This window comes from Lissotriton vulgaris, chromosome 2_2 (genome assembly GCF_964263255.1).
Source record: "Lissotriton vulgaris chromosome 2_2, aLisVul1.2, whole genome shotgun sequence".
In the NCBI taxonomy this organism is placed as follows: Eukaryota; Metazoa; Chordata; class Amphibia; order Caudata; family Salamandridae; genus Lissotriton; species Lissotriton vulgaris.
The window spans coordinates 322,986,009-323,012,204 of record NC_141688.1 but is presented as its reverse complement, the minus strand read 5'-3'; the positions used below and the strand labels follow the sequence as shown (position 1 = coordinate 323,012,204).

Below are 26,196 nucleotides of genomic sequence, written 5' to 3'. Positions count from 1 at the left end.
GTTTGGTTGTGAAGTAGTTTGGTTGTGTAGTAGTTTGGTTGTGAGGGGGTTTTGTCATGAAGCGGTCTGATTGTGAAGCAGTCGGATTGTGAAGGGATTTGGTTGTGAAGTAGTTTGTGTGTGAAGTTGTTTGGTTGTGAAGTGGGTTGGTTGTGAAGTGGTGTGGTTGTGAATGGGTTTAGTTGTGAAGGGGTTTGGTCGTGAAATAATTTAGTTGTGAAGTGGTTTGATTTGAAGTGGTTTGGTTGTGATGTGGTTTGCTTGTGAACGGATTTGGTTGTGCAGTGGTTTGGTCGTGAAGGGGTATAGTCGTGAAGTGGTATGGTTGGGAAGTGGCTTGGTTAAGAAGTGGTTTTGTCATTAAGTGGTTTGGGCGTGAAGTGGTTTATTCATGAAGTGGTTTGATTGTGAAGTGGTTTGGTTGTGAAGTGGTTTGGTTGTGAAGTGGTTTGGTCATGAAGTGGTTTGGTCGTGAAGGGGTATGGTTGTGAAGTCGTTTGGTTGTGAAGGGGTTTGGTTGTGAAGTGGTTTGGTTGTGAAGTGGTTTGGTTGTGAAATGGTTTGGGTGTGAAGTGGTTTTTGTTGTGAACGGGTTTAGTTGTGAAGGGGATTGGTTGTGAAGTAGTTTGGTTATAAAGTAGTTTGGTTGTGAAGTAGTTTGGTTATTAAGAGGTTTGGTTGTAAAGAGGTTTGGTTGTGAAGTGGTTTGATTTGTAGTGGTTTGATTTGCAGTGGTTTGGTTGTAATGTGGTTTGGTTGTGAACGGGTTTGGTTGTGAAGTGGTTTGGCCGTGAAGTTGTTTGGTTGTGAAGGGGCTTGGTTGTGAAGGGGTTTGGTCGTGAAGTGGTTTGCTCGTGAAGTGGTTTGATTGTGAAGTGGTTTGGTTGTGAAGTGGTTTGGTCACGAAGTGGTTTGGTTGTGAATTGGTTTGGTCATGAAGTAGTTTGGTTGTGAAGGGGTTTGGTTGTGAAGGGGTTTGGTTGTGAAGGGGTTTGATCGTTAAGTGGTTTGGTCGTGAAGTGGTTTGGCCGTGAAGTGGTTTGGTCGTGAAGTGGTTTGGTTGTGAAGTGGTTTGGTCACAAAGTGGTTTGGTTGTGAATTGGTTTGGTCATGAAGTAGTTTGGTCGTGAAGTAGTTTGGTTGTGAAGGGGTTTGGTTGTGAAGGGGTTTGATCATTAAGTGGTTTGGTGGTGAAGTGGTTTGGTGGTGAAGTGGTTTGGTGGTGAAGTGGTTTGGTCGTGAAGTAGTTTGGTCGTGAAGTAGTTTGGTTGTGAAGTAGTTTGGTTGTGAAGTAGTTTGGTTGTGAGGGGGTTTTGTCATGAAGCGGTCTCATTGTAAAGCAGTCGGATTGTTAAGTGGTTTTGGTTGTGAAGCAGTTTGGTGGTGAAGGGGTTTGGTGGTGAAGGGGTTTGGTGGTTAAGGGGTTTGGTGGTGAAGGGATTTCGTTGTGAAGGGATTTCGTTGTGAAGTAGTTTGGTTGTGAAGTAGTTTGTGTGTGAAGTGGTTTGGTTGTGAAGTGGGTTCGTTGTGAAGTGGTGTGGTTGTGAATGGGTTTAGTTGTGAAGGGGTTTGGTCGTGAAATAATTTAGTTGTGAAGTGGTTTGATTTGAAGTGGTTTGCTTGTAAACGGATTTGGTTGTGCAGTGGTTTGGTCGTGAAGGGGTATAGTCGTGAAGTGGTTTGGTTGGGAAGTGGCTTGGTCATGAAGTGGTTTGGTCATTAAGTGGTTTGGTCGTGAAGTGGTTTATTCGTGAAGTGGTTTGATTGTGAAGTGGTTTGGTTGTGAAGTGGTTTGGTTGTGAAGTGGTTTGGTCATGAAGAGGTTTGGTCGTGAAGGGGTATGGTTGTGAAGTCGTTTGGTTGTGAAGTTGTTTGGTTGTGAAGTCGTTTGGTTGTGAAGTGGTTTGGTTGTTAAGTGGTTTTTGTTGTGAACGGGTTTAGTTGTGAAGGGGATTGGTTATGAAGAGGTTTGGTTGTGAAGTGGTTTGATTTGTAGTGGTTTGATTTGCAGTGGTTTGGTTGTTATGTGGTTTGGTTGTGAACGGGTTTGGTTGTGAAGTGGTTTGGTAGTGAAGTAGTTTGGTTGTGAAGGGGTTTGGTTGTGAAGGGGTTTGGTTGTGAAGGGGTTTGGTCGTTAAGTGGTTTGCTCGTGAAGTGGTTTGATTGTGAAGTGGTTTGGTTGTGAAGTGGTTTGGTCACGAAGTGGTTTGGTTGTGAATTGGTTTGGTCATGAAGTAGTTTGGTCATGAAGTAGTTTGGCCATGAAGTAGTTTGGTTGTGAAGGGGTTTGGTTGTGAAGGGGTTTGGTCGTTAAGTGGTTTGGTCGTGAAGTGGTTTGGTTGTGAAGTGGTTTGGTCGTGAAGTGGTTTGGTCGTGAAGTGGTTTGGTTGTGAAGTGGTTTGGTTGTGAAGTGGTTTGGTTGTGAAGTGGTTTGGTTGTGAAGTAGTTTGGTCGTGAAGTAGTTTGGTTGTGAAGTAGTTTGGTTGTGAGGGGGTTTTGTCATGAAGCGGTCTGATTATGAAGCAGTCTGATTGTGAAGTGGTTTTGGTTGTGAAGCAGTTTGGTGGTGAAGGGGTTTGGTGGTGAAGGGGTTTGGTGGTGAAGGGGTTTGGTGGTGAAGGGGTTTGGTTGTGAAGGGATTTGGTTGTGAAGTAGTTTAGTTGTGAAGTAGTTTGTGTGTGAAGTGGTTTGGTTGTGAAGTGGGTTGGTTGTGAAGTGGTGTGGTTGTGAATGGGTTTAGTTGTGAAGGGGTTTGGTCGTGAAATAATTTAGTAGTGAAGTGGTTTGATTTGAAGTGGTTTGGTTGTGATGTGGTTTGCTTGTGAACAGATTTGGTTGTGCAGTGGTTTAGTCGTGACGGGGTATAGTCGTGAAGTGGTTTGTTTGGGAAGTGGTTTGGTTGGGAAGTGGCTTGGTCATGAAGTGGTTTGGTCATGAAGTGGTTTGGTCATTAAGTGGATTGGTCATTAAGTGGTTTGGTCGTGAAGTGGTTTATTTGTGAAGTGGTTTATTTGTGAAGTGGTTTATTCGTGAAGTGGTTTGATTGTGAAGTGGTTTGGTTGTGAAGTGGTTTGGTTGTGAAGTGGTTTGGTTGTGAAGTGGTTTGGTCATGAAGTGGTTTGGTCGTGAAGGGGTATGGTAGTGAAGTCGTTTGGTTGTGAAGGGGTTTGGTTGTGAAGTGGTTTGGTTGTGAAGTGGTTTGTTTGTGATGTGGTTTTTGTTGTGAACGGGTTTAGTTGTGAAGGGGATTGGTTGTGAAGTAGTTTGGTTGTAAAGTAGTTTGGTTGTGAAGTAGTTTGGTTGTAAAGAGGTTTGGTTGTGAAGAGGTTTGGTTGTGAAGTGGTTTGATTTGTAGTGGTTTGATTTGCAGTGGTTTGGTTGTAATGTGGTTTGGTTGTGAACGGTTTGGTCGTGAAGTGGTTTGGTTGTGTAGTGGTTTGGTCGTGAAGTGGTTTGGTCGTGAAGTAGTTTGGTTGTGAAGGGGTTTGGTCGTGAAGTGGTTTAGTCGTGAAGTGGTTTGGTCGTGAAGTGGTTTGGTTGTGAAGTGGTTTGGTTGTGAAGTAGTTTGGTTGTGAAGGGGTTTGGTTGTGAAGAGGTTTGGTTGTGAAGTGGTTTGGTTGTGAAGTGGTTTGGTTGTGAAGTGGTTTTGTTGTGAAGTGGTTTGGTTGTGAAGTGGTTTGGCTGTGGAGTCGTTTGGTTGTGAAGTCATTTGGTTGTGAAGTGGTTTGGTAGTGAAGTGGTTTGGTCGTGAAGTGGTTTGGTCGTGAAGGGGTTTGGTCGTGAAGGGGTTTGGTCGTGAAGGGGTTTGGTCGTGAAGGGGTTTGGTCATGAAGTAGTTTGGTTGTGAAGGGGTTTGGCCTTGAAGGGGTTTGGTTGTAAAGTGGTTTGGTTGTGAAGTGGTTTGGTTCTGAAGTGATTTGGAGGCGAATGGGTATGGTTGTGAAGTGGTTTGGTTGTGAAGTGGTTTGGTTGTGAAGTGGTTTCGCCGTGAAGTGGTTTCGTAGTGAAGGGGTTTGGTCGTGAAGGGGTTTGGTCGTGAAGGGGTTTGGTCGTGAAGGGGTTTGGTTGTGAAGTGGTTTGGTTGTGAAGTAGTTTGGTTGTGTAGTAGTTTGGTTGTGAGGGGGTTTTGTCATGAAGCGGTCTGATTGTGAAGCAGTCGGATTGTGAAGGGATTTGGTTGTGAAGTAGTTTGTGTGTGAAGTTGTTTGGTTGTGAAGTGGGTTGGTTGTGAAGTGGTGTGGTTGTGAATGGGTTTAGTTGTGAAGGGGTTTGGTCGTGAAATAATTTAGTTGTGAAGTGGTTTGATTTGAAGTGGTTTGGTTGTGATGTGGTTTGCTTGTGAACGGATTTGGTTGTGCAGTGGTTTGGTCGTGAAGGGGTATAGTCGTGAAGTGGTATGGTTGGGAAGTGGCTTGGTTAAGAAGTGGTTTTGTCATTAAGTGGTTTGGGCGTGAAGTGGTTTATTCATGAAGTGGTTTGATTGTGAAGTGGTTTGGTTGTGAAGTGGTTTGGTTGTGAAGTGGTTTGGTCATGAAGTGGTTTGGTCGTGAAGGGGTATGGTTGTGAAGTCGTTTGGTTGTGAAGGGGTTTGGTTGTGAAGTGGTTTGGTTGTGAAGTGGTTTGGTTGTGAAATGGTTTGGGTGTGAAGTGGTTTTTGTTGTGAACGGGTTTAGTTGTGAAGGGGATTGGTTGTGAAGTAGTTTGGTTATAAAGTAGTTTGGTTGTGAAGTAGTTTGGTTATTAAGAGGTTTGGTTGTAAAGAGGTTTGGTTGTGAAGTGGTTTGATTTGTAGTGGTTTGATTTGCAGTGGTTTGGTTGTAATGTGGTTTGGTTGTGAACGGGTTTGGTTGTGAAGTGGTTTGGCCGTGAAGTTGTTTGGTTGTGAAGGGGCTTGGTTGTGAAGGGGTTTGGTCGTGAAGTGGTTTGCTCGTGAAGTGGTTTGATTGTGAAGTGGTTTGGTTGTGAAGTGGTTTGGTCACGAAGTGGTTTGGTTGTGAATTGGTTTGGTCATGAAGTAGTTTGGTTGTGAAGGGGTTTGGTTGTGAAGGGGTTTGGTTGTGAAGGGGTTTGATCGTTAAGTGGTTTGGTCGTGAAGTGGTTTGGCCGTGAAGTGGTTTGGTCGTGAAGTGGTTTGGTTGTGAAGTGGTTTGGTCACAAAGTGGTTTGGTTGTGAATTGGTTTGGTCATGAAGTAGTTTGGTCGTGAAGTAGTTTGGTTGTGAAGGGGTTTGGTTGTGAAGGGGTTTGATCATTAAGTGGTTTGGTGGTGAAGTGGTTTGGTGGTGAAGTGGTTTGGTGGTGAAGTGGTTTGGTCGTGAAGTAGTTTGGTCGTGAAGTAGTTTGGTTGTGAAGTAGTTTGGTTGTGAAGTAGTTTGGTTGTGAGGGGGTTTTGTCATGAAGCGGTCTCATTGTAAAGCAGTCGGATTGTTAAGTGGTTTTGGTTGTGAAGCAGTTTGGTGGTGAAGGGGTTTGGTGGTGAAGGGGTTTGGTGGTTAAGGGGTTTGGTGGTGAAGGGATTTCGTTGTGAAGGGATTTCGTTGTGAAGTAGTTTGGTTGTGAAGTAGTTTGTGTGTGAAGTGGTTTGGTTGTGAAGTGGGTTCGTTGTGAAGTGGTGTGGTTGTGAATGGGTTTAGTTGTGAAGGGGTTTGGTCGTGAAATAATTTAGTTGTGAAGTGGTTTGATTTGAAGTGGTTTGCTTGTAAACGGATTTGGTTGTGCAGTGGTTTGGTCGTGAAGGGGTATAGTCGTGAAGTGGTTTGGTTGGGAAGTGGCTTGGTCATGAAGTGGTTTGGTCATTAAGTGGTTTGGTCGTGAAGTGGTTTATTCGTGAAGTGGTTTGATTGTGAAGTGGTTTGGTTGTGAAGTGGTTTGGTTGTGAAGTGGTTTGGTCATGAAGAGGTTTGGTCGTGAAGGGGTATGGTTGTGAAGTCGTTTGGTTGTGAAGTTGTTTGGTTGTGAAGTCGTTTGGTTGTGAAGTGGTTTGGTTGTTAAGTGGTTTTTGTTGTGAACGGGTTTAGTTGTGAAGGGGATTGGTTATGAAGAGGTTTGGTTGTGAAGTGGTTTGATTTGTAGTGGTTTGATTTGCAGTGGTTTGGTTGTTATGTGGTTTGGTTGTGAACGGGTTTGGTTGTGAAGTGGTTTGGTAGTGAAGTAGTTTGGTTGTGAAGGGGTTTGGTTGTGAAGGGGTTTGGTTGTGAAGGGGTTTGGTCGTTAAGTGGTTTGCTCGTGAAGTGGTTTGATTGTGAAGTGGTTTGGTTGTGAAGTGGTTTGGTCACGAAGTGGTTTGGTTGTGAATTGGTTTGGTCATGAAGTAGTTTGGTCATGAAGTAGTTTGGCCATGAAGTAGTTTGGTTGTGAAGGGGTTTGGTTGTGAAGGGGTTTGGTCGTTAAGTGGTTTGGTCGTGAAGTGGTTTGGTTGTGAAGTGGTTTGGTCGTGAAGTGGTTTGGTCGTGAAGTGGTTTGGTTGTGAAGTGGTTTGGTTGTGAAGTGGTTTGGTTGTGAAGTGGTTTGGTTGTGAAGTAGTTTAGTCGTGAAGTAGTTTGGTTGTGAAGTAGTTTGGTTGTGAGGGGGTTTTGTCATGAAGCGGTCTGATTATGAAGCAGTCTGATTGTGAAGTGGTTTTGGTTGTGAAGCAGTTTGGTGGTGAAGGGGTTTGGTGGTGAAGGGGTTTGGTGGTGAAGGGGTTTGGTGGTGAAGGGGTTTGGTTGTGAAGGGATTTGGTTGTGAAGTAGTTTAGTTGTGAAGTAGTTTGTGTGTGAAGTGGTTTGGTTGTGAAGTGGGTTGGTTGTGAAGTGGTGTGGTTGTGAATGGGTTTAGTTGTGAAGGGGTTTGGTCGTGAAATAATTTAGTAGTGAAGTGGTTTGATTTGAAGTGGTTTGGTTGTGATGTGGTTTGCTTGTGAACAGATTTGGTTGTGCAGTGGTTTAGTCGTGACGGGGTATAGTCGTGAAGTGGTTTGTTTGGGAAGTGGTTTGGTTGGGAAGTGGCTTGGTCATGAAGTGGTTTGGTCATGAAGTGGTTTGGTCATTAAGTGGATTGGTCATTAAGTGGTTTGGTCGTGAAGTGGTTTATTTGTGAAGTGGTTTATTTGTGAAGTGGTTTATTCGTGAAGTGGTTTGATTGTGAAGTGGTTTGGTTGTGAAGTGGTTTGGTTGTGAAGTGGTTTGGTTGTGAAGTGGTTTGGTCATGAAGTGGTTTGGTCGTGAAGGGGTATGGTAGTGAAGTCGTTTGGTTGTGAAGGGGTTTGGTTGTGAAGTGGTTTGGTTGTGAAGTGGTTTGTTTGTGATGTGGTTTTTGTTGTGAACGGGTTTAGTTGTGAAGGGGATTGGTTGTGAAGTAGTTTGGTTGTAAAGTAGTTTGGTTGTGAAGTAGTTTGGTTGTAAAGAGGTTTGGTTGTGAAGAGGTTTGGTTGTGAAGTGGTTTGATTTGTAGTGGTTTGATTTGCAGTGGTTTGGTTGTAATGTGGTTTGGTTGTGAACGGTTTGGTCGTGAAGTGGTTTGGTTGTGTAGTGGTTTGGTCGTGAAGTGGTTTGGTCGTGAAGTAGTTTGGTTGTGAAGGGGTTTGGTCGTGAAGTGGTTTAGTCGTGAAGTGGTTTGGTCGTGAAGTGGTTTGGTTGTGAAGTGGTTTGGTTGTGAAGTAGTTTGGTTGTGAAGGGGTTTGGTTGTGAAGAGGTTTGGTTGTGAAGTGGTTTGGTTGTGAAGTGGTTTGGTTGTGAAGTGGTTTGGTTGTGAAGTGGTTTGGTTGTGAAGTGGTTTGGCTGTGGAGTCGTTTGGTTGTGAAGTCGTTTGGTTGTGAAGTGGTTTGGTAGTGAAGTGGTTTGGTCGTGAAGTGGTTTGGTCGTGAAGGGGTTTGGTCGTGAAGGGGTTTGGTCGTGAAGGGGTTTGGTCGTGAAGGGGTTTGGTCATGAAGTAGTTTGGTTGTGAAGGGGTTTGGCCTTGAAGGGGTTTGGTTGTAAAGTGGTTTGGTTGTGAAGTGGTTTGGTTCTGAAGTGATTTGGAGGCGAATGGGTATGGTTGTGAAGTGGTTTGGTTGTGAAGTGGTTTGGTTGTGAAGTGGTTTCGCCGTGAAGTGGTTTCGTAGTGAAGGGGTTTGGTCGTGAAGGGGTTTGGTCGTGAAGGGGTTTGGTCGTGAAGGGGTTTGGTTGTGAAGTGGTTTGGTTGTGAAGTGGTTTGGTTGCGAAGGGGTATGGTCGTGAAGCGGTTTGATTGTGAAGGGGTATGGTCGTGAAGTGGTTAGGTTGTGAAGTGGTTTGTTTGTGAAGTGGTTTGGTTGTGAAGTGGTTTGGTTGTGAAGTGGTTTGGTTGTGAAGTGCTTTGGTTGTGAAGTGCTTTGGTTGTGAAGTGGTTTGGTTGTGAAGTAGTTTGATTGTGAAGTGGTTTCGTTGTGATGCTTTGGTTGTGAAGTGTTTTGGTTGTGAACGTGTTTAGTTGTGAAGGGGTTTGGTCGTAAAGTGGTTTGTACAAGGAAGTGTTTACGTGTCGAAAAGGGCATTACCTGGAATGGAATCACTATGTTCACCGTCTCGCCCACCTTCTTCACAAGTTTCTGCCTCAGGTACCGCGGCATCCAGATCTTGGGCTTCTCTGTGAAAGACAAAAATGTGGGCGTGAACAATTGTGACACACCAGAAGGGCTCGTGAGCCCACACGACTTACCCATCATTGCGCTCCCATGCATGCTGAGGTGTGTCTGTCTGTGCGTACCTCACTCTGAAGATGTAGGTGGATGTGAACAATTGTGACACACCAGAAGGGCTCGTGAGACCACGTGACTTACCCATTATTTTTCTTTTTACAGAGTTTTATGTAGCCCGAACTTGACCCGAATCGGGTATCAGAGCGCTTTACATAGCACCAGTTGCATTACATGAAGGCACAATGTTTGCTGAGGCGTGTCTGCTGGTGCATACCTCATACTGAAGATGTAGGTGGGGGTTGTGCAGCAGTGTGTGTCTCTGGATCTCTCCACAGGTTTGCATATAAACGCAACTGTGTGTAATGATGTCAGTGAGCTTGGGGGTGCTATATGATGCTGCCATGGCTCTAAAGCGCTTTTATAGTACCCACAGTCTTCTATTAGTAATGCACTGCGGCACCTGTTTGTAGCCTGTGGTATGTTTTGCTTTCAGCATTTAAAGCTACTTTCGCACAAAGGCAATTCAAAATATCAAATATATTATACACAAGTCTATCAAAGAAGATAAGAGATACAAAATATGACAAATGAAACTTGCATAGTGCATGCTGGGCTCGTGCTCGTCTCTGTACACAAACATTCATACAGATGTGAAGGTTATTTTCATCCCGGGCAGGGATCTTGGGGGCCCTGGGCCTAACACTTTTAGGGGCCCCTGTTCAGAACAGCTTTACATTTATGATCCACTTTCAGCTCTTTGGTGCCCCCTTTGGCAGGTCCCAGGCGGTGCACAGGCAGACCTGTGCAAAGTCTAAATGTGTTTATATCTAATATTCAGAGATAGTGACGTGTGTTTGAATATTGTAACACAGCAGGGGCTCTCGTATTACTGCAAATAATCTCTGTGACCCCCTCCCATTTCTCATATGTGAGGTCTTGTTTTGATGTAAATTAAACATTTTTTATGGATTTTGTATGAAACACACATTTCGTTTTTCAACAAAATGTCTGCCAGAGATTCATACATTACATACATTAAACATAAATTAAAGGAAAACAGTATTTAAAATAATCTGGCCAAGAATATCTGTGCAAAGCTCTCTGCAGAACAGAGCTGGCTCTACCACGGGCCCTCGAAAGGGGGGGGGGGGGACCCGGGCCAGAGCCCACTTGCCCAGGCCTTAAAACCACTCTGAATTATGTTCAACTATTCTTCGATCAGCTCCCAGCTGTTCTCAAAAACCTTCCCACACAGATATCTCTCTGCAGAAAACAGCTGCAGAGGCCGCCACTGCCCTGTTTTCCCTGGTGGAGAAGGGACAGAGCAGCAGGAGGGGCTCACGCCGTCTCCGTCACTGCCCTGTTTTCCCTGTCCGGCTGGCTTTAGGAGCTCTGGCCTCTAAGACAGGCTTAGAAGGGACAGAGCAGCAGGAGGGGGCTCACGCCATCCCCGTCACTGTCCTGTTTTCCCTGTCCGGCTGGCTTTAGGAGCTCTGGCCTCTACGGCTGCCCGCGGCACCCGCAGGGGGCCACCCTAAACGGGCGGCCCCCTTTAGTGCCATTTGGGCACTTCCCCACCCCCACTATAATGAGCGACTCGACTCGAGGTGGAGTCCCCTTACCAGACGCGTCACTTCCGGCACAGAGAGGAGGTGGGGAGATATTTATGCCTCCACCGGCCATCTTGGCATCCTCTTTGAGCTGGACACGCCGTCTTTACTGCGTGATGTGTTATGCTAAGTACAGTTCCTACCAGCGACTACAGGGTTGTGCTAACTCAGCTGTAGGACGGTGGCCCGATGGCCCTAGTGAGGTATGGATTCCCGGGGGTGTCATGGTGGCACACGGGTAAAAGGGACAGATAGTACTGAGTCTCTCTGGGATGGATGATACGAAGGGTCATTAAAATAGCCTGGCATGGAGTCTCCTCTGTGGGTGCATAGTGGGTCACTGTGGGGGTGCGGTTGGCACGCTACATTTACACGGCCTCTAGGCTGAGCCATAGTCTCTGCCTAACCGCCCAGGGGGTGGGCAGGTGGCAGCTTAATGGTGTACTCCCTTCCCCTGACCAGAGAGGTGAGTTCTGCCAGGCTTAGGTGCATAGCTTAGCCAACCAGAAACTCCATTCACAACATTGGTAGAGAATGCCTAGGGGTTGTTTGCAGTCCATTCACAGCCGCCCCACAGGGAGGATGTTTTAGGCCGCACGGTGTGTGTAGGGCTCTTGCGTGGGAGTCTGTTGACGAGCTAAGGTCAGGCTAGGATGCCTCGTGCTTTCGCCGCACTGTTGAGTCCCAGCCATGGGCGGATTGTGTCGAGTGAGCTGGGTGGTGGTCAGGAAGCGTCTCGGCATCAGTAGCACTGAGTGGCTTACAGCCAGAGGCGGTATCCGATGCATGGGGCGCCTGTTGCAATAGAGCCCTACTCTGAGGTACCGCCATAAGTGCTTGGAGGTCTGTTTGGCACCGCCTTTTAATGAAAACCATTGTCTAGCGAGCTGCTCTGAGCTGAGCGTTTGCACGCGTAAGTAACTGTTAGACGGGGACCTGGAGGGTCGGCCGAGGACAAGGGGAGAGGCCTCCGGGGAGAGCCGTCTCCTAGCGATCGTACAGACAAGTAACTTCCCCCCCACAGATGGACGCCACACAAGGTTAAGGTTAACGCTTTTTATATATAGTTCTTGAGCAAGGTATTACGGTACAACGAGATCAGGACACGAGGATCCTCTCAATTCTAGTCTCTGGAAGGGAAAGGGGGTAGCGGGACAGTCTTGATACCAATCTGGTATTGAGATGGAGCGATGGGTAGCTCACAATCCTCGAGCTCGGCGTTCTAGATGGTCGGGCCGCGGCAGCGCCAGCAGGTCCCGATGAGGATGAAGGTTGCAACGGGCCGTGGCAGCGCCAGCAGGTCCCGACGAAGATGGAGGTTGCAAAGGGGGCCGCGGCAGCGCCAGCAGGTCCCGACGACGATGAAGGTTGCAGAAGGCCGCGGCAGCGCCAGCAGGCAGGACGATGGTTCACAAGGCAGGGCTGCGGCAGCACCAGCAGTCCGTCAAGGATGAGTTCTTCAAGCTGTCTCTCGACTCCAGGATACAACTGCCTTCCTGCTCTGGAGCTGCCCCAGTTATAGGTCTGGCGCCCTTTGATGTCCGGACCCTCGCACTTGGAGGTCGGGAGGTCCGGGATGAGGGAGTCCAGACACCCAGCAGGGGGGTGGAGCCAGCGCCCGGGGAGGCTGGGGGCGATCGGCACCTGGCGGGGGAGAGCCATCAATGCTCCTCTCTCCCATTGACCTGCCAAGTGGTCCGTTCACCTCCTGGGTGGATGGTGGTGCCGGGATGTCGGGGCCTGGCCAGGCCCAGGGTTGGGGTCGAGCTGAGGCCACGCGGCCTCGTGGTGCAGTGTCCAAGATGGCGGCTGGGCCCGGGCAATGGTGCTGACGGTGGCCCGGGCCAGTGATACAGAGATGTCCGGGAGCAGGCGTCCCGTATGGGACGGTTGCGGGTCGCTTCTGTGGGTCGTTGAGGTTGTTCTTCGGGTAGCCCTTGGAGAGCCGGTGTCCGGGCTCTGTCATGCGGGGAGGGAGCGAGCCCTTCCTGGGGCCTGTCCAACAGTAACAGTATCAGCTACCAGTTCAAACGTGCATCTGTCGCTAATGTACACAGATAACTGGGACGGGAATTAGGGCGGGCTGGATAACTCTTTCTGCTACCTGCATCGGCACATCTTGTCAGGAGCGATTGTCAAAGGGATTACACTTCAGCCAGGTAAAGTTGGCACCCATCCACACCAAGCCGATTGTTTAAGGTCACCCTGGGCTGCATTTATTCAGCCAAGTATTAGGCCCTTGTGGTTGTCAGTGCCATAAATTACTACATTGAACTGAACAGGAGGTGTGACCGGGGTTACAACAGCAGAAGTTTGGGGAGAGCAAGTCTCCACCCATTGTCAAAGTGTAGGTTGAATTAGTTGGAGTTGGCACTCTTATTTGACCAGGGGTTCCATGCTACACAAGGTCATCATCGCATCGTCTAGGATCGTACCAGGCACACTCTGCAGTGTAGAATGCAAAAGAACGGCACGTTGCCACTATGTTGAGAGTGACAGGCAACAATGTGATCCCTGCCAAAGCAAACCAAGGTTCTTATGGTCAGAGGCACAAGATACATCCGTTCACTCCAGCCTCATGGAAGGTGGTCTGTTAGCAGAGGTATGGAGCGGGATGTCTTGTGCCAGGTTGCGTACATTGCATGGGCGACACAGCAGATAGTCTGCTGTCAGACGGGGTGCTTGCCGGCTTTAAGTCCAGGCAATGTGGCAGAACCAATTAAAAAGACCCCTCTCCCCCTCCCCCGGACTGCCAGAGAATGTGAGTGCAGTGGGATTTGCAATGTTACAGGGTAGATACAGGCCCATACAGGAGCAGAAGGGTACATTGCAGGTAGCTGCATAAATTAGAGTTGGGGCAAGACCTGTAGACGTTGTGCACCGGTAACCTCAAGAGGGTGGTGCTAAGATAAAATCTGGCAGCGGCAAGTTATCCAGGTGGCATACGTTAGTTGGTTAAGCCAGAATGTGTGCTGTGGCTCCAAGATCGTCTGGAAATGTGATTGGAGCACCATCGCTGACATTTCTAGAGCACACACTGCACATCGGCCCAGTACGTAAGGCCATATGCTCACGTGCGACTTATCTTGTGGGAGGCAATATTCCCAGAAATAACCGAGTACTTGGTCATTAGTTGGGTTAAGCATCAAGGGTCACAGCTGGTTAGCAGGTATGTGTGTATCTGTGAGCGAGCTTTAGTTAAGCAATCCTGGTAGGTGGCGTAAGCTGTCACTACAATTGTTTGCTGTGACGGCAATAGTGTGCGCCATGCGAACAGTCTTGTTCGCCAGGGCTTATTAATCGCAAAGGGCTGTGCACATTTCTGGTCAACTTCAACAAAAGTAGGTGCACTCTGCTCCCAGGGCGAGTTACGGGTCGCTTCAGTGTTGCACGAAATGCCCCGTCCGCATAGCCAGAGTATATAGGCTGACTGTGGAAGCGGTCTTCTAAGCAAGTGTGCTGCTGTTCCATAATTGGGGAAACAGGTGTTAGGAAGCACGAAATGCTAGAAGGACTGCAACTACAGGTTGCAGGACGTGGGAGTAACATCAGCTTGAAGGAATATAGTAATGTTTACCAGTAGAGCTCCCTCCTGGGAGGCCATCGCATCCTTCCAGGTCATGCGAGGCACTGGTACATTCCCATCGAAGGATAAACCGATACATGCGCAAGTTCGCAGAGCAAGGGCTTTGGCTTCATCAGGCATGAGCTATGCCGGGCGAGCACCAAAGGTTATGTAGACAAAGTTGGGGTGCACTTGGCACAGGTGGGCTTGGATCTGTTCCTATTGGACATGAAAGAGGCCCGGGAAATTGCAGGTTGCAGTGAGAAAGGAACTGTTTTGGTGGGGTCCACTTTAGGCGACGGGGGCCGCCTCCAGAGCTGTGGCGGAATTACAGGGCGATCTGGAAGCATATGGGTAAAGAAGGGTACCTCCGCAAGAGAACAATAGGGGTGCCAGAGACAAATCCCAGGAGCCTCAGGGGATAGTTCTGGAGTAATTAAGTCGGCGCTACGTTAGTCCTTCGGGCGGTTGTGGGTCTGAACAACCGGGGGTTTGCCTTACTACACCCTGAAAGGGGCGTGTGTAATAAGGGACCAATGTGTCACGTGATCCAGTAAGGGGTCAGTCCCATAAGGGTAGCGCTGATGGGATTCTTCACAGTGCTTGGCTCATCAGGCGGGCAGAGCAGCATAGGTTGGTACAGCTGCCTGCCCTTGGATCGCCCGTAAGATAACCCACCATATTTGCATACTTTTGTATGGAATAAACCTGCAGCAATATTTTTCCCAAACAAACGTTGTGTTGTGTCTTTATTTATGCATGCATACTCTGTTGTGGTGTGGGTGGGGTGTGGTGCCATAATGCTCACGCCCTCCACGTCCCTGCAGAATCAGCTGTCAGGGCCGACTTGTCTATAAAGTTGTGTTGAGGGATGTCACGCCTCTGCCCGGAAGAGGGAAAAGTATATTTTCTCTGCAACTTGACAGGCTCGGTCTATAGGGCTGGGCAAGCAGCGGCGGGTCCGAGGCCGGCCTGTCCTAATGGCCGGCAGGACTGTCCTTTCTACTTCCGGTGCTTCTCTTGGTATACACTGTCCTGCTCCGGCTTTGCTGACATTCTTGACAGCGCTGGGTCTGCTGGTGGATATTTTGCTTTCTTTGCTCTAACGTGTTGTAAAGTTTGATTTCCTGCGGTTTGAAGTGCCCTCCCAGGCCTCGTGGCCTCGTGCATCTGCCCCTTTCCATCCCTGTGTTTTTTTGCTGCAGTTCCTCATCTTCTCTGACCTGAGGAGAAGCAAACATCTGTTTCTCCCGCCACTTTTACGAAAACCGGATGGCGCGTCAGTAAAGACTTCCAGAACTTTCTTCTTTGGTTTTCATTTTCCTCTCAGTTTCTCCTGGCCCCAGAGGAGGCCCCGGGGGCTCTTGGGGTTCAAGTCTTTGCCTGAACATCTCCGTCTACGTGTTGAGTCATTTCCATGGGTGCGTGACGTCACGTGCCATCGATGGCATGTACCGCTGGTTCTGGTCTGTCTATGACTGGGTGTGGGCATCACATCTAAAGTGGCTGGAAATTCTTAGTCCTAGGTATGTAAATATTTCTACTTCTTTAGATGTGTTTTTATTTTGAAGACATCACCAGAATCTCATTTTTTTTCCGAAGATCATTACTTTGGACCTGATTTACATCTTGGCAGACGGGTGACTCCGTCACCATCCGCAGAAATATGAATCTCATAGGAAATAATGGGATTTATATTTTGGCCGATGGGATGTTCGTAGGGTGACCAACTGGCATGGGTGCAAATTCAGCACGGTGAGTGTACAAATCCAGGATAGGAGGTCAAAATTCAGGACAAAAATTCAGGACAGGAGGTCAAAATTCTGGGCAACACTTTGGACAAAAGTTAAGTTTTACAGACACAACAGAGAAGGTCCCGCAATAGTATATAATTAAGACCTTCCATATCCACACATATTCAACCATTTGCAAACCTATCCATCACGTATACTTGCATCCATCATTTCACTCATCCATCCCTCATCCATCCATCCGCCCTTTCACCCACCCATCCATGTACTCATCCATCCACTCTTCCACCCATCCATCCTGTATGTGTGGATACTGTACATGTGCATACTGTACATGTGCATACTGTATGTATACATACTGTACGTGTGCATACTGTACCTGTGCATACTGTACATGTGCATACTGTACATGTGCATACTGTACATGTGCATACTGTATGTATACATACTGTACGTGTGCATACTGTACCTGTGCATACTGTACGTGTGCATACTGTACATGTGCATACTGCACGTGTACATACTGTACATGATACTGTACATGTGCATACTGTACTTCTGCATACTGCATGTGTGCATACTGTACTTGTGCATTCTGTACATATGCATACTGGATGTGTGCATACTGTACATGCGCATACTGTACATATGCATACTGTACCTGTGCATACTGTACGTGTGCATACTGTACATGCGCATACTGTACATGCGCATACTGTACATGCGCATACTGTACGTGTGCATACTGTACATGTGCATACTGTACATATGCATACTGTACGTGTGCATACTGTACGTGTGCATACTGTACATGTTCATACTGTACATGCGCATACTGTGCGTGTGCATACTGTGCGTGTGCATACTGTACATGCGCATACTGTACATATGCATACTGTACGTGTGCATACTGTACGTGTGCATACTGTACATGCGCATACTGTACATGTGCATACTGTACATGCGCATACTGTACGTGTGCATAGTGTACATCTGCATACTGTACGTGTGCATACTGTACATCTGCATACTGTACGTGTGCATACTGCATGTGTGCATACTGTACGTGTGCATTCTGCATGTGTGCATACTGTACGTGTGCATACTGTACGTGTGCATACTGTACGTGTGCATACTGTACATGTGAATACTGTACGTGTGAATACTGTACTTGTGCATACTGTACGTGTGCATACTGTACGTGTGCATACTGTACATGTGCATACTGTACGTGTGCATACTGCACTTGTGCATACTGTACGTGTGGACCACCATGTCTGTGTTTGCTTTTTAAATAAAGCAATGTTTTTTTCAAATGCAACACGCTTTTCTTAAAGGAAAAGGGGATGTGTTCAAAAGAAAAATTAGAAAAGTTTTCTTTTCATTTTTTAAGGGCAGGCCGTGGTCTATAATATTTTCGCAGCAAACACACACAGGAAAGGGGCCCCCCAGGGACTCCTTCCCGTTTGCAACTGGCTTACCACCAATTTCAAACTGGTGGTAACAGCTTGTTTTGGGACCGGGTTGGAGGTCCCCAAACAATTGTTCATCCCCCTGAGACTCGCTGTTAGGAAGGGACCCCCTTGGCACGCCGCTTCCAAATAGAGACAAACAAGCCCTCGTTTGCGAGTCAGTAATAGGTCACCGACTCTCTCAATAGGGGCCTGATCCACAAAGGTAAACTTAAACCAAAAGTCTGACATTAGTAGTAGTAAAGACAGACTTCAGGTCCAAACTTAGACTTCGGGTTAAGTTTACATGTGTGAATCAGGCCCAATATTTTGTACTTGCTATAACCCTTTTAAGCTGTCGCAAACGACCCAATTTTCCGTTTGTGAATGCTAAATACAGTCGTACATCAGGCCCTTTATTTTATGTAGAGAGGTAAGTGGGCGGCTGGTTTCAACATAGAGATGCTCTTGTACACCTTCTAATAAGCATAGCGAGCTGGGAAGGACGTGGCTCCTAAACTTTGTAACCCTCACTGTCTTGTGTAACACATCCTGTACATTGATTTACACACTTACATGATGGATTGTCCATGTATAATGTGTATGTACATCAGTAAGTCTGTTGCTAACGCCACATTAACTTATTTTATTTGTCCACTCAACTGCCTTTTTAATCTTTTATGCTCAGTTGGTATTATTTGCCGGTTTTCGGTGTGTTTGCTGGGCATTGTGTTAAAACTTACTGGGCTCTTGGCACTCACTCCCTTTTTAGGTTGAAGCCTGTGTAGGCTGCGCATGCGCAGTCTCGCTGGCGAGATCTTATGATCTTGAAGGAGATTCACTAGCGCGCTTTAAGCCCCGCCCCTCTTTCCCATTGGGCGGCGTCACTGTTTATGCTAAACTGTGGCCCGCCATTGGGAAAGAGCTCTGTGTGATGTACTCTTTTCTCTCTTTCTGCCGTCCCACTTGGACTGGCTGCCCTGACTTACTGCTGGCGTAAAATGTTTGTTATCTTTATAGGGTGAAACAGCTGGCCCCACAAAGAAGATAATAAAACTTTTGTGCCAGCAGGAAGTCAGTCCAAGCCCGTCCAAGTGGGACAGCAGAAAGAGAGAAAATGACGACGTCATGGCGATGTCCCCTCGTCAGTTCTTGAATAAATGGAAATATATGTAACTGGCGATACTATTCTCAGAGCAGATTTAACATGACAAGTCTTCAAATGTCACAGCCCATTTCTAGACCACCTGTGTTTAGATCTGCATTGAGTTAGGAATGAAATGCGGCTCCGCTGAGGGCTTCACATGGCCATTAGGGTGGTTATCCACCAGTAATACATGCATAACCTCACCTTCTGCTGCATTTAAAAAAAAGTTAGCGTAAAATTTTTAGTTAACAGCTGCAATAAAAATAATGTGTGCATGAATGCGGGCCATGTTTTATCATCCTTTCGCTGTTGCACTTTGGATTTCACTGGTTATTTAGCCGCTTGGGGGATTAGCGATGGTGACGGGTTTATTGTGAGAGTGGCATTCAGAGCCGCGGCGCGCGCTCCAGACACACAGAATGTTATGCGCGCACTGCGGCTGCACCGGAATGCCAATGAGGAAACAGGTGTCTCGGCTGCTCAGTAGGTGAGTTATGGCTCCTGTCAGAAGGAAGGCAGGTCTGTGACTGCAGCTCCTCAATGCACGCTCCCTCCCGCCTCCCCTTCCAGGCTCGGTCGATGTGCGGCGGTGGAGCCACGTGTCACTGCAGGGGTGACCCCTCGGCCTACAGATTCACAAGAGGTGGGAGACGGGTGCGGTGGAAATATTGAAATGGAGCGCCTTGGATTTCTGCCTCATCAGCAATATTGTTGAGTCATTGTGTCAAACTAGAATGCCTTTGATCCTGATTGAGCGGCAGTGAACAGATTTTCAGGGCGAGCTGTGCGTTCTCCTCTCCAGGAGGATGCAAGCTCCAGGACTAGGCCAGTGCTGAAGCGCGAGGAGTATCCCGGAGAGTGCTAGATCCTTCCTGATGGTAGTAATGAGTTGAGTGCAGGGCTTTACGTAGGATGAAAAACTGGGGGGCTTCTCAAAGGGGCGCCCCATTGAGTAGAAGACCTGTGGATACCTTTGAGATACAGGAGACTCTAGGGGAGGGCCTCATCACATTCTGCAGGGGGGCCCATCCTATGGCATTACGCCACTGCAGTGAGTTGTAGTGACCGACTCCCTAAGTGGTTCTCACCTGTTGTTTTGAGGTATGTATAGAACCTAGCAGCAGGGTGGGAGATTACCGGAGTAGTTGGTGAGGAGAGGGCTGATGCTTGGAGTACAATTGATACTAGTACCTGTAGTGAGTGGTGGACATGAGCAGTCTCAACGGGTGGGCTTGAGCACGTCCCTATTGCTTGAGGATAGGAGGTGTTGGAGATGAGTTTTATGGACTGGAAGTCGAAATGGTCTCTGAAAGTGAACCCAAGTTGATTGTGATACAGGCCATTTTGTTTACATGTGTGGCATTATGTTTAGTGCAGCATTTAAATAATAGATATTGTGGATAAGCCCCAATTGTTTAGATGTGAGGTGTAGGGTGCCAGTGTTTCCGGTAAGTCCTAGTGGCTGGAAAATTGATTTGCATGTTTTACTCAGTTCCCAATTGGTTGCAAATGATGTATCCTAATGATACTAATGTACACCCATTTATGAACTATCAACTATTAACAGATAAAAAAAGTACACTTGCTCATGTTTTGTTGCTTCTTTAAGTTAAAACAAAACATGTCACATGAGGATGATAATGTGCAAAATGGATGGGAATAGAATTTGCATGACGTATTTCCCATCAGTAACGCCAATAGATACAAAACACAGTGCGCACCGGGGGCCATATTAGACAAGCATTGGCATAGCCAATAGGTCTCGCTTTTGGGACCTTATAAGTATTTAGTTATGCAGCACAATATCCTTGGTGCAACAGCATCAACTCTTGCATTGCTAAACACTTATAAGGTCCCAAAGGCAAGACCTATTGGCTATGCCAATGCTTATTTGCTTTTGTGTGCTTCACCCACCTGACTGGTGACTTATATCCTGACGTGAGTCTTGCCCTGTTCCGACGATGCTGTGTGCTGTTTGAGTGGAGGGCGTTGCGACGACACTCTGGACTCTCAGGCTGTTTTTCCCTCACTTCTGGCATTTCCGGTGGTAACACGGTCTAGTGCTCACTTCCACCATTGTACTAAACCGATGCTGAAGCGGGTCCACCCGCCAAAGACAAGCCCGTCTGCGCCCGCCTGCGCCCGCCTGCGCCCGCCTGCGCCCGCCTGCGGCCGGCTGGGGCTTGGTGCCAGAACCCCTGTTTCGGTCCAGCAAAACCCGATAACTTATTCTTCCTCAACCCTTTTTTTCGCTTAGACCTGCTCCTAAGGCCAGCTGCCAGGTGTTTGATCTCTCCACCTGCCCTTTTTTACTATACTAGCGGCCAATTTCACGCGACCTGCAATTTCCAGCAGCAGGGGGGTACTGTTTGTATCAATGGGGGGTGGGGGGGAGTTACTTTGTCCTCCTTCTTATGCGATGGCCAACATATGCGCCTCCAGAAAATGTAGCTGTTTATCCTTAACTGTCCCAAACATCAACTTCACCTTTTTAATATTCTTATAGATGTTGACCCTGATGTGGTCTTTTTAACCGAAACCTGGCACCACGATAGGTCCATGCCAGACGTCATTGCGGCACACCCTGACAACTTTGCTTTGTTAGGCATTAACAGACCCCGCAAAATAGGTTGCGGTATTGCCATCATCTTTAAGAAGCGCTGCAATTATAACATTGAGGAACTTCTGATTCCTAATTCCTTTCTCTCCCAAATTCTCATTTTCCGGCGCTCTTATTTACCGACCTCCGGGTCCTTCTAACAACTGGAGCCCAGCTCTCACCGGCTCAATGGCGCCTCTTGATCTCCGTGTGGCTAATGTTCTGTACTAGGTGACCTCAACTTTCATCTCGAGGCCTCCAATAAAAAGCCAGCAGCGGCTCCCCTAGATGACTTGAAGACTCTTAATCTTGGACTCATTAACTCCTCCCCCACTCATTCGTTGGGGTATCTTTTGGACCCTCTGGGCCCAATTTACAGAACTAACTTAAGACAAAATCCTAAACTTACTATCATTTTGGTATTCACAGAAGGCATTTAGGAGTCCTAAAGTTAGGAATCCTACCTTCTGTGAATACCGAAACGGTAGTAAGTTTAGGATTTTGTCTTAAGTTAGTTCTGTGAATTGGGCCCTATCTTTCTTATCTGGCTACTCTGACCGCTGCATCTCCTATCCAACTCAGTTGGTCGGACCATTGTGCTGTCCCTGTTACTATCAAGTCGCGTCTGGCCCCTCCCTCCCGCCCTGCCTTAATGCCTAAGACCAGGAATTGGTCTAAACTTGGTATGGCAGCACTGAATGAGCAGCTCTCCAATACTATCCCCATTCTTACATCACAGTCTGATCGCGATCAAATCGCTGTGCATTATTGGCTCACTGAGGCTATTGATTCTATTCTTCCGTTATCAGCCAAGAGTACATCCTCCAGCCCCGTGGCTCGATGACTCCCTTAAACAGATGAAGAAACCTTGCAAAGTCTGAAGAGACTATGGAGGAAGCATTATGCGTCCCCGGCTAAGCGAGCCTATCCAATCGCACTAAAAAAATGTCATGCTTTGTGTAGATCAGCTCGCGCTATGTTTTTTACGGATAGGATCACAAACTCGCAACACTGTCAGAAAACTTTGTTTAGGGTTGTGAAACAGCTTTCTTCTGCCAGAACCTTTCTGCCTTCTCCTTCACTTTCACTCTCACAGTGTAATGAGCTAGCACCCTTTTTCTTTAATAAAGTAGTGGCTATTCACCGTCAGTTAGATCTTGATTCATCCCTTCTAGATATTTCTTCCTCTCCTAACTTGTGCCTTACTGACTTAGCCAACGCACTCCCCCAGGACCCCTCGTTTGAGGAGACTCAACTAATCACGTCCTGGCTCCCGCTTGACTTGGTTTCCTTTCAATTTTTATTGAGAACCATTAAGTCTGCCCCCCCCCCCACTTGATCCTCTCCCCCCATCTAAGCTCAGACTTCTGGATGAGTCGATGCTTAGCATGATTCCTAATCTTCTTAAAACCTCTTTAAATTCTGGGCAAGTACCACAGAACTGGAAGCATGCTTTGGTGCTCCCCTCTACTGAAAAAGAATGGGCTTGATCGCTGGTCCAACTATCGTCCCATATCTCTTCTCTCTGTCTTTTCGAAAGTCTTGGAAAAAGCATATCAACTCCCAACTCACAATCTACTTCATCCGTCTCAGTCCGGCTTTCGATCTGGCTACAGCACTGAAGCTGCTCTGCTCCGGGTTACTGTAATTCTCAGGCAACAGCTGGATTGCGGTGGCACGCCATCTCTTATTTTACTGGACTTGAGTGCGGCATTTGATACGGTTTCACATTCTATCCTGGTTGATCGTCTTGAAGCCTCAGGTATTGTGGGTGTGGCCTTGGAGTGGCTGGTCTCTTTTTTAAAGGAACGTGCATTCCAGGTCTTTTCACACACCGTAAAGTCTAATCCAGTAGCCTTAACTTCAGGAGTGCCACAGGGTTCAGTTTTGAGCCCTTGGCTCTTCAATGTTTATGTCCGTCCTTTGGCAGATATCGCAGGACTATTTATTCTTACGCAGATGACACTCAGATCATCTTTTCTCTTCCGGCAGCACATCACCAGGACACTTTTCTGCTCCAACTCAGACTGAGTAGGGTTTCTTGGTGGATGTCCAAAAAGACCTTGAAGCTGAATGGGGAAAAAACTGAGGCTCTCATTTTGGGAGACAAGCCTGAACTGTGGGGTATTACCCATTGGCCCAACTCCCTGGGACCTCTAACTGTTCCAGTCCCGAAAATAAAAAAACTGGGCTTTAACATCGAGAACAATCTTTCTCTCAAAGCACAGGTGTCTGTGGCCACTGCGACGTGTCATTGATGGCCTTACGCGGCTAAAGAAAATCCTTTGGTCAATTCCACCGGCCGCTCAAAGAACGGTATTGCAGGGTGCTGATAAATCTTCCGTCCATCGCATACAGCTTATACAAAACACAGCGGCCCATCTTCTTTTTCGGCTGCCGCACCAGGCCTCATCCTCACCTTTGCAGATGGACGGCTTCTACTGTGTGAAAATAGTGGGTGGACGCCGTCTACCCGCCAGTACCCCTGACTTGTGCCCTGACCGTGTACGTAGGTGTGCTAGTGTGTCTGAGTGCCTTTGTGTATGAATGGGTGATTGTGTTTGTAATTGTTTTTATACAGAGCTTCCTACCTCCGACAAGGTGTTAAGTGCTTTACGAGTAGCACCCTACTCCGGAACCCAGGGTTAGTGGTTAATCCCGTGGCTAGGTACTTCGAGTACTATAGGAAGGTGCCTCCTTTGACATGGGTAGCCCCCACCTTTTGCCTGGTGTATGATGTGTTTTGAATTGAAAGTGCTCTGGGTTCCTGCCAACCAGGTTCCCAGTGCCCGATCTCTTTCCTAAAACTGCACCACGATTAGCAGAGCTTCAGTAACCCCCTGTAAGCTGCTAGTAAATGGTACCCCTGGTACTGAGGGCAATGGTACTTAAGAGGGTCCTCTGGGGCTGCAGCACAAATTGTTCCAGCCTCGGGACCCCTCAGCAAGACCATGCACACCCCCACTGCAGGCTGCGTGTCTTGGTGCAGAGAAAGCTGAAGAGCCGACATGGCACACAGCCCTGTGTCATGCCCATAGACACTGCATGAGGTATGGGTAAGTCACACCTACCGCAGGAATTACAGCTATTCGTGTGCCCCTCCCCTTCTGACAGCCCATCTGTGCCCCTCACTCACTGGGGCAGTCCCAGGGCAGTGTTGACGGGAGGTGGGTTTACCCCTCTCTCACGGTGCAGCTGCCAGGGCATTGCTGACGGGAGGTGGTCTGTGCCCTCTCACCACTCACCTGTGTCCCCTCACTCACCTGGCAGCAGAAAGGCACAACTGATGGCAGGTGGGTGTACTCCTCACCACCCACCTGAACCCCTCACTCACCATGGCAGTGCCAGGGCATTGCTGACGGGAGGTGGGTGTACCCCTCACTCACCAGGGCAGTGCCAGGGCATTGCTGATTGGCGGTGGGTCTAACCCCTCACACCACCCACCTGTGGCCTCTCACACACCGGGGCAGCAGACAGGCACTGTTGATGGGAGGTGGGTGTACCCCTCACCGCCACCCAACTGTACCACTAACTCACTGTGCCAGCTGCCAGGGCATTGCTCTGGCAGCTGGCCTGGTGAGCTAGCGGTACACCCATCTTCCGTCAGCACTGCCTGCAGCTACCCTAGTGAGTGAAGGGCCAAAGGTGGGTGGTGCGAGGGCATGGACTCACCTCCCATCAGCATTGCCTGTCAGCAGCCCCGGTGAGTAAGGGGGGGGTAAGGTTTGGTGAGGGGTAGACCCGCTTGCCATCAGCAATGCCCTAGCAGCAGCCCCAGTGAGTGAGGGGGCAGAGGTCGGTGATAGGTGGTACACCCACCTCCCGTCAGCAATGCCCGGGCACTGCCCCTGTGAGTGAGGGGCACAGGTGTTCTGTGTGAGGGCGAGGAGCGCATCATTAGCAGCTGTTTATAACTCTTGGAGCCAAGACCAGGGGATTAGCAAGGCAACCTGTTGAGTGGCCTGGAAGCCAATCAGTAATGTGCTGGACTGCCTGGCATCCGCATTACAGTGATCCTGAGCAGCTGACATGGAGTGCAGAAGAGGGGGCATTAATGCGATGCAGAGGACCAGGGCTGAAACCAGAGGGGAGAGACTAAGGTGCAAAGTTCACCTGACCCCACACCCCTCACTCCACAGGACACACACATGTTCACCTCGATAGCTTTGACCCACGTCTGGACGGACGGAGAGCTGAAACTTTTCAAACACTGGCCCTCAGTCACAGATCTGGGTTGAATCCATCACCGTTCTTTAGCTCACTTCGCCACCCCAGTTCAGACATGGCCATATGCAAATCAGTCTGAGCCTGTGCCTCATGGGAACAGTCCAGCCTGAATACAGGGACTGGGGATTGGGTGGTGGGGCAGGGGGCAGCACCCACCGGCCACTGACGCCTGCGCCTCGCTGGTTCTAGCTGGGTGGGCTTCACAGTATTCACCACCAAGAAGCAGGCAGGCGGAGGGACCCTTGTCTCCCAATCACTGACCCGCCGCCATCAGGAATTCAACGCCCCCACCCCTGCCCCCGTCTACGCCACACACCCATCTCCGACCAATCTTCAGTTGAAGGTTTGCCATAGTTATGATCCAAAACCTGAAAATATTTGCTGTTGTTATGTTAGCCCCGCCCCCGTGATTCCCCATCCTTGGAGCGATGTTGCAACCTCACACATGATGTCACACATGACATCACATATGACATCATGCTGGGACCGAAGCCTCCATCACGTCACACCCAGGGACACACTGGGTGATCTGGGGGTTCTCTGGCACCCCTTCCCTCCCCCCCCCCCCGCCCCCGCTGGGCACCGTCACCGAGAGCTCGCGGTGACTGGGGGTTCAAGGGAGCACCATGGCAGCCATGAGTCGAATTCAGTGGCCCCCAGGTGAACCATACACGGCTGCTATCATGCCAATATGTATCCCTCCGAGGGACAAAGATCCCGCTCTGAACACACGCAGCGGCGAGGCATGTCACATGTGTGAGTAGAGGGGGCTGGCTCCCTTGAACCCCTGTGTGTGAGTAGAGGCTCCCTTGTATCCCAGCCTATTCCAGTGTCCGCCTGTGGCTGGCTCTGGAGACAGGGGTGGTCCCCGGCCACTGTTGGCATTATTTATTTATTTATTATTTATTTCGCGATTTCTAAAGCGCCTGGTGACCCGTAGGCATCCCCGCGCTATTACACCTGTCGCTATCCAAAGAGGGGGGAAGGTAAAGTTTTAATTGGGAAACAAGAATGTTTTGAGTTTCCTACGGAACACTATGTGGGAGGGTTCCAAACGTAGGCTGAGGGGGAGTAGGTTCCAGGCTGTGGAGGCTTTTACCGAGAAGCGGCGTCCGCCAGAACGAGCCTTCCTGAATTTGGGCACCGTGGCAAGATGTTCGGCGTCGGAGCGAAGGGATCTTGAGGCTTTATATGGGGTAACCATATGTTTAA

General features: G+C 48.5%; 1 protein-coding gene across 1 annotated transcript in view; it reads right to left on the bottom strand.

Annotated features, from left to right (window-relative positions):
- The window catches only part of MYBPC3 (myosin binding protein C3), a 412,405-nt gene that overhangs the window by 66,588 nt on the left and 319,621 nt on the right, over nucleotides 1–26,196 (bottom strand). The window contains exon 28 of the mRNA XM_086959710.1: nucleotides 8,494–8,582. Coding sequence (XP_086815836.1) covers nucleotides 8,494–8,582 — 89 coding nt within the window. The remainder of the gene's footprint in view (nucleotides 1–8,493; nucleotides 8,583–26,196) is intronic.